The sequence below is a fragment of the Elephantulus edwardii genome, unplaced genomic scaffold (genome assembly GCF_000299155.1).
Source record: "Elephantulus edwardii isolate Elephantulus edwardi_28Jun2011 unplaced genomic scaffold, EleEdw1.0 scaffold00022, whole genome shotgun sequence".
Lineage (NCBI taxonomy): Eukaryota > Metazoa > Chordata > Mammalia > Macroscelidea > Macroscelididae > Elephantulus > Elephantulus edwardii.
The window spans coordinates 11,209,087-11,222,976 of NW_006399772.1; the positions used below are offsets into that span (position 1 = coordinate 11,209,087).

General features: G+C 42.8%; 1 protein-coding gene across 1 annotated transcript in view; it reads right to left on the reverse strand.

The window, feature by feature from the left end:
• The window catches only part of LAMB1 (laminin, beta 1), an 82,225-nt gene that overhangs the window by 52,421 nt on the left and 15,914 nt on the right, over positions 1 to 13,890 (reverse strand). The window contains 5 exon segments of the mRNA XM_006882635.1: positions 8 to 196; positions 1,928 to 2,048; positions 7,075 to 7,277; positions 12,268 to 12,331; positions 12,419 to 12,607. Of these exon segments, the coding sequence (XP_006882697.1) occupies positions 8 to 196; positions 1,928 to 2,048; positions 7,075 to 7,277; positions 12,268 to 12,331; positions 12,419 to 12,607 (766 nt within the window).

Here is a 13,890-nt window from a genome sequence, read left to right on the forward strand (position 1 = left end):
GACGTACGTTCACAGATGTTGGGGTCGCGGATGTCTCTCTCGGGGTGCTGGTAGTAGAAGGGCTTGCACTGCTCACAGCTGCGCCCCATCGTGTTGTGCTGACAGTCGTCACACACGCCTCCACTGACGTTTCCAGTTGCCAAGTACACAGCCATGTCAAAGTGGCACGAGCCGGAGTGTTCATTGCAGTTACACTCTGCGTGGAGAGACCAATGCCAGTGAAAACCCTTTCAATCTACTCACTAACAGGAGGCAGGGTGGGAGGAAGGAATCTCATTTTTAAATCAGACATTAGACTTAGGCAAAAATTAAATTAGCCAAGGACCCTCAGGGTGACAAAAGACATGTCTACTTAAGAAAAAAAAAAAAAAAGGATGCATCTACTGATTACATTGGTTTAAATTCTAAGCTGTGCTGGAAAACCTTAAATGTAGAAAATAAAATGTATTTATTACAATTAGCTGCCCTCTCTGGAGAAATAAGAACTCAGCTCATTCCTGCTGCACTCACAGCTGACTTTCCAGCAGGTTTTCAGAGGCTGTAAATTGCACTGGAGGAGACTGCCTATCTTTCTCCAAAGAAGCAGCTGGTGGATTTGAACCTCATGCCTTTGAGTTGGCAGCACAACTCTTTATCTACCAGAACACCAAAGCTCCCTCTATTAAAAACGGAAGCTATTAAAAATGGAAAATTCCAATGTTTATCAGCAGGAGGAATGCTGTCATTCTATGAAGGACGCCTAAGGTCCCTCTCAGAATGGGGCCGTGTTGAAGAACATTACTCCCAAGAACTTTCTCTGTGACACATTCCTGGGAGGCTTTAGTTGGGCTCCAAGCTTTGAACTGAATCTCCCTTCCTGTTCCCACCACCACCACCACCAATACGAGGTCGGGATCTTCAGTAAATAATGTCTGTTTAACAGCCACCCGGCTGGACTTCTAAAGGGCGGTCCTCGCCTCCTCTAACCATTCAGCAATCACCCCCCTCTTCTCATCTCACTTGTGGGCTCAGCAGTCCGCACGGATTCCTCTTCTCCTCTCATAAAAAAAAACCTTTCCTTGGCCTGGCCCTTACGAGGCTCTCTATATGCTAACATCCCCATCCTGTCCATTCTCTCCTGTGCAAGAGAAAATCTGAGAAGACTGTGCCTTACTTACACACCACTCATCATCAGAGTTAGCAGAACTCTATCTCTAAGAGATTAGCTGAATTTAATCTTCTGCATCATTGCCCAGCATAAGCACTCTGGTGGGAACAGAAGCCTCATGTTATCTGAAAGCCCCCTCCTCGCTCCTCTGCCTGAACAACCACCACAGCTATTCATGAAAGGCCAGTTCACTCCTGCCTACTTAGTGATATACTCTCGTTTTCACTAGTGTCTCAAGTTCTAGAACTGTCTTCCAGGGGAAAAAGAGACAGGTATGTTCCGTAAGGGCAGAATAGTATGTGAGAATTACTACATCTGTGTACTGAGAAGGATGGTAGTGTATCAAAAGGGACTTCTGCTCAGAGAATACTGCTAAGACAAATGGATGGATGGGTGGATGGATGGATGGATGGATGAATGGATGGATGGATGGATGCATGGATGGATGGATGAATGAATAAAGAGCCTGGTCCCTAGGCTGGCTTAGAAATAATGCCAGAAACTTCCTATTCCTTAGACCATGTTGATCTGCCATGATCTGTCACATTTTTCTTTCATGACCATCTTCCCTTGAAAATTGGTCTTGGGCTTTACTCTGTATTTACCCCAGATCAGGGCTAAACACACAGATGCTGCCCAGTAAGCACCAACTTCTATTTTAACTGGAGTGCCTGGCTGATGCTGGGGAAAGAACAGTCATTGTTCTTCCTTCTGCAAAATGGCACACGGTTATATTATCTCAAACTCACTGATTCAAAAGCCTGTTTGACTGGGACTTACTTTTACAGGCATTGCTATTTCGACCTTCAGCAGGTCTCCATGGTAAGTCATGGTAGAAATCCATGCAGAGCTCGCAGTTCAAGCCTTTGGTGTTGTGTCTGCACATGCAGTGTCCGTGGACCTGAAAGGTACAGAAGCAAGACGAGGCAGATAAGAACTGTGTCAATGGCTGAGAGTTCTCAAGAGCCAATGGGAAAAATGTAAACTCCTTTGTACAGTCATCTCCACTTTACCACAGGGAGGGTTTCTTTATTCTAATTTTGCCCTTTCTCCCTGGCCCAATGAATTTTCTCTATCTGGGCTCTAACACTTAACTCTAAAAGAGTTCTCACTACATAATAGGTACTCAATAACTATTTTTAAAATAGCTTTGGTGGCTTAGTGGTAAAAAGTTGCGCTAGGAACCCAAAGGCATGTGGTTCAAATTCACCAGATGCTCCTAGGGAGAAAGATAGGCAGTTTTCTCTGATGTGAATTACAGCCTCTGAAAACTCACTGGAGGGACAGCTATAAGTCCGTTCCAGCTCCACAGTAGATAACACCAACAATATATATGAAACGAAAGCCAAAACCACAATTAGTTACTCAAGCATGTTTTAAAAGGAAACTTGTCGTGTGACATGAAGTCAGAAATGACTCACAGCTGACCCTCCAGTGGGTTTTCAAAGGCAGCAAACTGCAAGGAAGGAGATTCTCCCACAAAGCAGGTGACAGGTTTGAACTGGGATTTGGAACTGCCTTTGAAATTGCGGCACAGCTTCTTACCACGAGGCCACCAGAGCTCCTAATTGTTGCTGCTGTTATGTGTCAAGTCAACCACAACTCACAGCGAACTTACACACAACAGCTCTGAAACCTGCTCTATCCTGAGCCAATCTCACTGTCTCAGACATAACTACCCTCATTATCCCTGTTACTGTGTCAATCCATCTCATCTGGAGTTTTCTCTCCTGCACTATCCCTCCAACCTTTCAAGCATGATGTCTTTCTCTGAGGACTGGTCCCTCCTTGCTACATGCCCAAAGTATATGAGACAGAGCTTCAAAATCCTTGCCTCCAAGGAGCAGCATGGCTTCACTCTTTATAGGACAGACCTATTAGTTCTCTTTGCAGTCCATGGCATGTTCAATACTCTTTTTTAGCACTGCAACTAGAAGGCATTAATTCTTCTGTCATCTTTGGTCATTGTCCAGCTCTCTGATGCCTAACAAGTATTTGCTAAGACCATGGTCTGGATCAGGCACATTTTGGTCTGTAGACTGTCACTGTTGCTCTTGAGCACGCTGGAGAAGGCCCTGACAGCAGATTTTTCTAACACAATTCGTCTTTTGATTTCCTAACTGCTGGTGCCAAAAGTGATGATTATGGAAGGTGAAATTGTTAACAACCTCAATCTCCTCTCCATCTATCATGCATCTATGATGCTGCCAACTAGACCAGAGGTGAGATTCTTCATTTTCTTGATACTGCAGACTATATTATTTGACCTTCTGCAGTGAATGCATCAGGCCCTTCTCAGTTTCAGTAAGCTAGGTTGTGACATAAGCACAGTGCAGGCTGTTGTTGATGCCACATTCCTCCTCATAAAGTCCAGCCTCCCCAGTGATCTGTTCCGCATAGAGAGTGAAAAGGTATGGAGACAGAACTGATCTCTGACACACTCCTTTCCTGATTTTGAACCCTGTAATGTTTCCTTGCTCTACTCTGACAGCTACCTCCTGCTCCGAGAATAGGTTTCTCAAGAGCACAATCAGGTGTTCTGGGATTCCCATTCTTCTCAAGGTTAGCCATAATTAACTGTCATCCACATAGTCAAATGCCTTTGCATAGTCAATGAAATACAGATAGACATTCCTCTGATACTCTCTGCTTTTAGCCAACATCCATCTGACATCTGTGATGATATCCCTAGAGCTACAACCTCTTCTAAATCCAGCTTGTATTTCGGGTAGTTGTTTGTCAATGTACTGTTCCAGTCATTTTTGAATGATCTTTAGCAGGATTTTGCTTGCATTGTGGTATTAGTGATACTATTTGATAACTTCCACACTCTGTCAGATCACCTTTTTGGGAATGAGAATAAATACAGATCTCTTTTACTCAGTTGGCCAGGTAGCTGTCCTCCAGATTTCTTGGCACAGCCTGGTGAGCACGACCAGAGCTGCATGTGCTTGTTGAAATATTGGTATTCCATCAATTCCCAGGGCCTTGTTCTTTCCCAATTCCTTCAGAGCATCTTGAATAGTTAATAGAAAAAATAATTTACAGTAATCAAATGAAAAACTCACTGCCACCAAGTCAGAATCAACTCACAGCTGACCTTTCATTGAGTTTCTGAGGCTGTTAATCACATGAGAGGAGACTGTCTTTCTTCAGTGGAGCAGCTGGTGGGTTCAAATCACCTAAGAACGGCTTTCAGGTTAGCAGCACGATTCCTTACCGACTGACAGAAATCTATTAAGTTACAGGGGGAACTAAATGTACATCTATCAGATGGCAAACAAGGTACATTTGAGAACTTCCTAAGTTTTACTGCTATGTCAGAAAACACAAAAGTGGTTGTTTGTTTAGTTTTGATTTGATTTCAACTTCAGGAACTTTCAACCAAAATGAGATTTTAAAAAAATCAACTTTTTGCCACAAACACATTAAATTTTTTTTCTCTCTTAAGTGAGGAAATAAAAAAAAATTCTCAGAAGATACAAACTAGCCTGATTTTTAGCAAAGGGTCTGTGATACATCATTTTGAACATGTCAGTATAAAGCTTGCTTAAGACCCCTAAGACCTAAAGAATTATTAGAGCTCTCAGTCTATGAAATACGCATGTATGTGGGCACCATGCTTTCACAGTATTTTCCATAGAATGGAATTCAGGAACAGGATAGACAGGTCCAGCCTGGACCCACCTATTTCAGAGTGCAGTTAGCAGAAGGCGAAAATCCTTTGATTACAGGTGGTTTTACACAGAATGTAAAACAGTTCCAAAGTGCATACCACAAGACTCTCCAGTGGCTGAGTAAATAATATAGCATGCTGTGAGAAGCAGAAAAGAGACAGGACACGCTAGATTGTAACACTACAAAGTAAATATAATCCACCCAGGATTCTCCAAAAGACGCAGCAACGAGATAAGAGATACAGCTCTCCCTTCAGGCTTTGTTAAAAATTCTGCTCTAGCTCAATTCTAAGGATTCACTATAAGGAAGACGGAAGTTTCAGAAGAGTTTGCTTGTACTCTTTTTTTGGTCAAAGACTAATCATCTCTGAAAAGGTACACAGTACCAGATGCTCTGCCGGAGAAGGAGGAGCCATCTCCTCCTGTACCAGTCAGATCCAATTTGACGGGGTGTACACACACACACACAAAATAATAAAATAAAAATAAAAAAAAAAAAAAGGTACACAGTAAGTGGGGAACTGCACAGTCTTCACCAAGAAACAAGAGACAGATAAAATGTAGTGCCTTTAGAATACTGCAGCCAGCGCCTGTGGAGTTAAGTCTGGCTCTTAGTGATTCTACAAGACAGCAAAATGCACCACATGGTCTCCAAAGCCGTCATCTTTACAGAAGAAGATGGTCACATCTTTCCTCCACAGGGCAACTCTTAGATCTAAACCCCCAACTTCTCGGTGAGCAGTTAAACACTTAATCCTTCATTGCACCACCTATACTCTTCAACTGAATGGTACTCAGCCACAAAATGTAACCCTTACGCACACTCTCACACCGATGAACATTTAAATCATATGCTAAGTAAAACAAGCCAGACAGAAAAGGGTATATACTGCATGATTCTACTTATGTGAAATATCTGTGTTGTTTGGTAGCACTGAGCTCATCCCAACTTGTGCAGTTGTGTGCCGTCAAGTTGGAACCGACCTGTAACTCCAGTGAGTTTTCAGAGGCTGTATGTACATCACACAGGAAAAGGCTGTCCTTTCTCTCTCAGAGCAGCTGGCTGATTCGAACTGCTTGTCTCTGGGTTGGTAGCACAATTCCTTACCACTAAACTACCGGAGCTCCCCCACACAGTGACCCTGTATGACAGAGCAGAACAGCCCTGTAGGATTTACAGGCTGCAATCTTTATGAGAGCAGAGCATCAGGATCTTTTCTGCCATGGCCATGCGGGTGGGTTTGAACCACCGACCTTTCAGTTAGCAGTCAAACACTTAAGAGGCAAATTCAGAGACAAAACTTCAATTAAAGGTACCTGGGCGTAACGTGATGCTTTTACATAACAAGGTCTCAGTTTCTATTTGGAGTGATAGTAAGGGAAAAAATTTTCATAAATAGATGGTGTTGATACTTATACAATAAAGTAAATATAGTTAATGCCATAGAACTGTATGCTTCAAATGGAAAATTTTGATATGAAAAATAGTATTGATATGAAGAATGAACAGAAAGAGGATCACAATTTTGTAGCAGATAAACCAGAAGAGCTGAAAGGCTGAGAGCTGTCTTGGTATCTGCCACTAAATTAATTTACGAATTACTCAGTCAGTGGTGTCTTCTAGCAAGGATAGATGACCCTGAAATGCCCTGTCTGGGTTTCAAATTCTCTGAGTCTCTAAGATTTCATGTATAAACTGGTAAAATACCCTAACTTTACTCATTTAGTAAATCACTCAAAGCAATGGCTTTTCAAAAGTGCATAAATTGAAAATACCTCATATAAGTGGGATTTGAAGGAAAGAAGAAAGAAAGAAGCAAAGTCCATTTGATCCTTAAACAGCTCTGATATGGCTGGGTTAAATTTCCAGTTTTCTTGTGTTGGGATTAGTTTATGCCTTCTAGCACCACGGCTGGAATGCTTGTGGTTTTTAATCTTCCCCAACATAAATTGTTATTGAGACAATTTTTTAATCCTTGTTGACTAAAATAGCTACTTTAGCAACTGCCCAAGGCAACATGTTCCAATTCAGTGTCAATGACATGAAATGAGCAGTCTTAACATTCTCATGTTCCAAGAAACACTTCAGAGAGAAAAATCAACTGCTGAACACCAGCACGGTGCAAAGTGCTAAATTATCAAACTGGCAACAAATCCCCAGAAAATGTATGACGTTTAAGACAAGGCTAGCTTCATTTGCTTTTAGAATTCTTTATAGGCAGGAGAAAGCCCCACAGAGCTCCTGCTTACCATCCCTTCCACCTCTTCACTTAATCCATCCACAGGGGCGCATTCGCTGGCGTGGCCATAGCAGAAGCAATTTCCTCGCACCACCATGTCATACACAGCGTAGTAGTACTTCTCCCTGATCTCCATTCGGGAGTCCAACAGGTTGTCTCCCAAAGTATGCAGTTTGACAAACTTGATCCTCAAGTTGGTGATTTTTAACAGATCTGTGAAGTGCATCAAGAAGATAAAAAAAAAGCCTGGTCAAACAAAGCAACAATTCTTTTTTGCCATCATATGTTATCATTCCTCTTTATGCAAAGGTAGGGCAAAAGAAAATGGGTTAGGTCAAGTTCACCACCCTCTGTGTGGCTTAGACAGACATAATAATAAAGTTGGGTTTTTTAAAATTTTTATTTATTTATTTTTTTAATAATAAAGTTTAATAGACTATGAGTGAGCTTCGAAGGCTTAATGGTTACAGAGTTGCACTGCCAACCTGAAGTCATGCAGTTTTGAATCCACAACTGACCGGTGGGAGAAAGACAGGCACTCTCCTCCTGTACAATTTACAGCCTCTGAAAACCTGCTGGAGGGTCAGCTGAGTTCGTTCTGACAGGGTGGTCCATAACAACAATGACCATCCTAGCAACATGACCATCTCTCCTACAGGAGAAGTCATCTTCTTGTCAGTCTGTTTTGTGGTGAATTTGTGTAGACGAGAGTTTTTCGAGGGAAGGCAGGGAATGGAGAAATTACAAGAATGGAAGTACATGGTTGCTGGAATTAATCTGTAAACAATGATCTCAACTACTATAATGGCATTAGCTTCCCAGAGCAATCACTGTCAACCTCTGAATCAGAAAACTTAATTTATGTGGGAAACAGTTCATCAACACATGTCAGCTCTCATTATTTTAAGATAGACTGAAATAACCTTTTGTGTCAATATCTGGTAAGAAAAATACCATCTGAAATTCTCACCACTAAACAGAATTAAAGTTACTAAAAACAGCCTTAACACTACAGAAGAACCACATCTGGGGGTGGGGGAAACCCCTTTTAAGCAACATTTCAACCTATAGTGTTCACTGATGTTGTTGTTGTTGTTATTGTTATTGTTATGTGCCGTCGAATCCCTTGCAACTCATAGCGACCCTACGTACAACATCCCTAAACTCTGCTCTGTCCTGTGCCAATTGCACCGTCTCCAATACACCCATCCCGATTACCCTAATCACTGAATCAATCAACCTCATAGAGGGCCTTCCCCTTCTGTGCTGTCCCTCCACCCTACCAAGCATGATGTCCCTCTCCAAGACCTGTCCCTCCTAGCAAAATGTCCAAAGAATGTTAGACGGAGCCTCAGAATCCTTGCCTCCAAGGAGCCGCCCGGTTTGACCCTTTCCAGGATGAATCTGTTTGTTTTCCTAGCAGTCCATGGTACCCTCAATACTCTTCTCCAGCACCACAGCTCAAACTCATTAATTCTCCTTCTATCCTCCTTAGTCACTGTCCAACTCTCTGATGCATAAGTGATAGCAAAGACCATGGCCTGTATCAGACGCACCTTAGTCTCCAAAGAGACACCGCTGCTCTTCAGTACTTTGGAGAGGTCTGTAACAGCAGACTTTCCCATGTTCACTGTAGTTTCACAAAATGTTCAATAAAAATTATGGTCTAAAGAAAAAAGAGCTTTGGTCTAAGAAAGTGGGGCAAATAATTTTACATCTGAGTAGTTGTTGTTCGGTGACTGGGGTAATCGGGATGGGTGTGCCGGAGGCAGTGCGGTTGGCACAGGATAGAGCAGGGTTTAGGGCTGTTGTGCATAAGGTCACTATGAGTCGCAAGCGACTCAACGGCACATAACAACAACAACAACAGTTGTTGTTGCATACCATCAAGGCTGAACTGACCTACAGCTGACACTTCAGCAGGTTTTCACAAGCAGTAATTGCACTGGAGAGGATTGTCCATCTTTCTCCCACAGAGTAGCTGGAGGAATCGAACTGAGTGCCTTTGGTATTACAGTGCAGATTCTTACCACTAGGCCACCAGAGCTCCCTACATATGAGTAATATGTAGACCCATTTTCTCCATTCTTCTTTGAGTAGAAGTTGTGCTATCACTCAATCTACAGTAACTTGACAAACTCAAGGCCCACTAAACCTTCTCCTATGGTTTTCATTAATTGCTAAGTTGTTCTTGCTTAACAGGCTCACAAAAGATGTATTAGTCCATCTGCCTTCTCATTTGGCTCCAAGCCTGAAATTGCTTCTACACTTTACTTCCATTTATGCCGTTACAAGAGGTAGTGGCCAAGGCATCAGATAGTTCCCAAGTCAGAATATAATTTTTTTTCTATAATTATATTTTATTAATTTTCATAAACATTTACAGAGATTTTGGGTTTCCATTCATTCATTGTTGCACTAGAATATAATTTTAAGAACTTATAATATATGCATAACTTAGAGTGGAGACTATAGAAATGGCTGTGGGTTGAAAGAGAAAATGCCATGCATTAAACTTGGGCTCTTTGTAAAATAAAAAAAAAAAAAAAAACGGAACAAAGACAGTGTGGGACGACGAGCTGAATGGAATTTATGAATGCTAACATTTCCTCCTGCACAGAAGAGTCTATTGACAAGAGGCCAAACAACCAAACTTGAAGAACAGCTGAAGTATTTAGGAAACCTTGAGCTGATCTTTGTGGAAGCCCTCAGAAGAGCAAATATGTTATCCTCCTCAACTCTCTCCCATCATATTTAATGACAGTTCAAATAACAACTCAGCCTCACATTCACTACTGTTCTATGTGACAACTTCACTTTCCAAGTGTGTCTCACAAGCTTCAATAAGGACAACTAAAAAGGAACAACTCCCTTGACCACCAAGCAAATCAAAAGCCCCATAAGCCAAAACGAATACTCCCTTGGCCTAGTGGCAAGAAGCTGTGTGGCAATCCCAAAGGTTCAAGGTTCAAGGCCACTAGCTGTTCCATGGGAGAAGGATGGGCACTCTCCTCCTGTGTGATTAACTGCCTCTGAAAACCCACTGGCGGGTCAGCTATGGGTCAGTTCCAACTCCACAGCATACAACAAAATATTATAGAAATAGGATTTCTAAGCCAACTGACAGCAGAAGACGAAAGAATTGTAATGGCAACAAATTCCTCAAGTCCCATAATTTTCTCCTAAAAAGGTGAGGTCTTTGGGGAACTTAGGCGGTATTGTCATGAAATCCATGTGGACGTTTCTCTAAACTGGATTTTTAGAACACCTTGGAAGTGGGCTGTAAGTGGCATTAAATATTTGTTTTACAATAGAATGAAGGGGCAGTGACAGTCTGGGCTACACATAAAATCAATTTAAGTGAGGAAAGAACATTTTGTGGGAAATATTCCTGGGACTTCTTCCTCTCTTCTCTTCCATCCTCCAAGCTGTTCCACAGACGTTGGATAAAAATCGGGCCACAGCCGGGAGGGAGCAGGAGGAGTGAGCCCTGCCTTTGCCCTTCTGATTAGCTGATGGGCTGGCCGCTCCTTAGCATCAGAGGAGGCCGTCCGTCTCAGCACTCGAACACACAGGATCAGTGCTGCTCCGATGCTAAGAATGGCCAGCGAGTGGCAGCTTCAATCTGCTGAACCCTTATGTAGAAGGCACGTTGATAGTAGCTTTCATAGTGACTCATTGTCCCTTCATAGCTATGGTCAATATTACTAAGCTCCCCAGATGAAAAAACAAAGGCTCAAAATACACAGTTTAATGACTTGTCCAAGATCTCATTTTACAATACAACAGAATTGGGGTTCAAACCCAGGTTTGACTCCAAGGCCCATTCTTTGAAGCATTGCATGTTCTGCCCCATAAACTAAAATGCAATTCTCTAATGACACAAGCACAGCTGTTGAATGCTGAAAAGAGCTCTGACCCATGAATTCAAGGTCTAACTCTGCCATTTAACCGCCATGTCACCTTATCTGTACTATTATCCTAACTCTCAGAGCCTCACTTTACTCATCTGTCAAAGGAAATACAGACATCACCTTACTGAGAGTGCTGAGACTTCTAATTTTCCCAAAGTACCTGTTCCCTTCTTCCTTTAACACTAAGAACTATGAAGACTTAGTAGAGCACATGGTTACCTCACAACAAGTCATTGCTGTCAAGTCAGAACCAACTCCAATGGGTTTTCAGGGCTGTAAATCGCTGGGAGGACACTGACCATCTTTCTCCTGAGAAGCAGCTGGTAGATTTGAACTGCCCACCTTTGGACTGGCAGCACAACTCTCTGAGGGCACCAGAACAACTGCAGTAGAGCCATGTGGCTAATTCTGGCCAGAAACATAGAGGTACAGCTTCCACGTCTCATGTTTAAATGGAATCTGCATGCTGTCCACTTTCACTTCCCTGCCATCCATAGGTTACAGCAGTCCAGCTTTAACCACCTGGATAAAGATTACAAGACGGAAAAATCCTGGCCACTTGGATGAACCTAGATGGCTAGCTTTAGCAAATTAAAATACACAACCCCCTATTAAATGTGAATTTCAGATAAACTATGAATACACTTTGTAAGTACATTCCACACAATATCTGGCACTGGGTTTGGCAATCTCTATTTTGGACAGGAGAACTGCAGTTCTGTGGAAGTCCATTTGGGTGATTTTGTACTAGAGACACAAACTCCTACCTTATCGGAGCCACTGTTATGGGGAGAATATTTTGGAGCAACAGCTTACTGTAATCTCTAGCTAGCATCCTGAGCGATAAAATCAAGTAGTATGATCAGAGAATCGGTAAGTACTTATGACATAAAGCTTTAACTCCTGTCAAAACTGTGACTGTTGCTGTTGTTGTTACGTGTTGTTAAGTGAGAACTGACTCATAGCTGACCATCCAGGAGTTTTCAAAGGCAGTAACTTGCTCAGGATGAAAGGGCCCCTCTTTCTACTATGGAGCAAACAGCTTGTGGATTCGAAACTCCAGTCTTTGGGTTGGCAGTCCAATTCCTTACCACCAGACTATCAGCACTCCCTGGTGAGGGCTGTGGCTAGCACTAATTTCAAGAACTTCTGGTAGGGTGCTACAGATGAAAGAAGACCCCAGATGGGTGGATCTCACACTGACTAGTTAGATTCCAAGTAACAATGCTGTGGGTTATAGCTCATCTATGGCCAGTCCCCATTAAAACTCTATCTAAAAACAAGCTTACTCTGTATTCTTGGACTGTAAGGATCTTCTATTCTGAAGGCAGGATCTAACGCCCGAAATATCACCTAAAAATAGATGCAAGAGTGAGTAATTAGTATTTCTGCAAAAAATTAGAAGGTCAACTGGCAAGCAGAACACAGGACAAAGCAAACCTCTCCTTCCGTTGAGGGTTCAATGTCAGAGTATCGGGAGTCACAGATGACATCATCAACTCGTTGCATGGGGCCAGTTGACACGCCTGGAAAGGAGCTCTCACAGTCATAGGCGAAGTATCGGTACACGCCCCAGGTCTTCCCGAAGTCGGACGAGCGCTCAATGAGCATGGCAGCTGGGCGGAATGTCTAGGGGAAGGGCGGAAAAGTCACATCAGTGTTTTTATTGGTAATCCGTTTTTCTTTTAAAATTTTGTACAAAAATATCACTCCATTGTGTGCCACAAGCTCTTGACTGCACAGCGCTGGTATTTCAGGCTGCAGCTGAATGTCAAATACTTCAAGCTGTTCCATGGAGACTCTGATGTGCAAAGTGTTTGGTCTCTAAATGTTACACTTTCTTCCACCTTACTAGATTAGGAAGCTCTGCTTCTCTTTATAAGTGGATGATATAAATAGGCCTCAATTGTTGTTGTTGTTGTTGTCAGGTGCCGTCAAGTCGCTTGTGACTCATAGTGACCCTATGTACAAGAGCTCTAAACCCTGCTCTATCCTGTGCCAAACTCATTGTGTCTGACACACCTACTCCCACTACCCCCCAATCACTGAATCTCTCCATCTCATTGAGGGCACTGTCTCCACTCTCCCAAGCATAATGTCCCTCTCCAAGGACTGGTCCCTCCTTGCAACATGCCCAAAGCACGTCAGACAAAGCTTTAGAATCTTTGACTCCAAGAAGAAGCCTGCCTTCACCCTCTGTAGGACAAACCAGTTTGTTCTCCTAGCAGTCCATGGTATTCAACACTCCTCTCCAGCACCACAGCTCAAAGGCATCAATTCTCTATCCTCCCTAGTCACTTTCCAGCTCTCTGATGCATAGCACACAACTGCAAAGACTATAGCCCAGATCAGGCACACCTTAGTCTCCAGCCTGACGTCGTTGCTCTTCAGTACTCTGGAGAGGTTCCTGACAGCTAACTTTCCCAATACAATACGTCTCTTGATTTCCTGGCTGCTGTCACCAAGAGTGTTGACTGTGGAGCCAAGCAAGCTAAAACTGTTAACTATCTCAATCTCTTCCCCATCCATACTGATGCTGCCAACTGGTCCAGTGGTGAGAATCTTTGTTTTCTTGATACTGAGCTTCAATAGTAAACAAATTTTGTTCTATTTAGTCACCACACCCATAATATGGTTAACACATTCATTCAACCACTCAATTGCTGTGTAATGATTACCTCCCTGGAAACAAGAGGAAGTGATTACTAATTCAAGGAGCCAGGGTGTGTATGCTTCCCAGAGAGGATGATATCAAGCAGCATCCTAAAAGGGTCCAGACAGGGGGTAGAGGTGGCTGCAAGTGGGAGAAGGAGCAGGGTGGGGCCAGAATAAGAAGACCTTTGTCTATCATGGTGTTGTTGTTGTTATGTGCGCCTGCGACTCATACCCTATGTACAACAGCCCTAAACTCC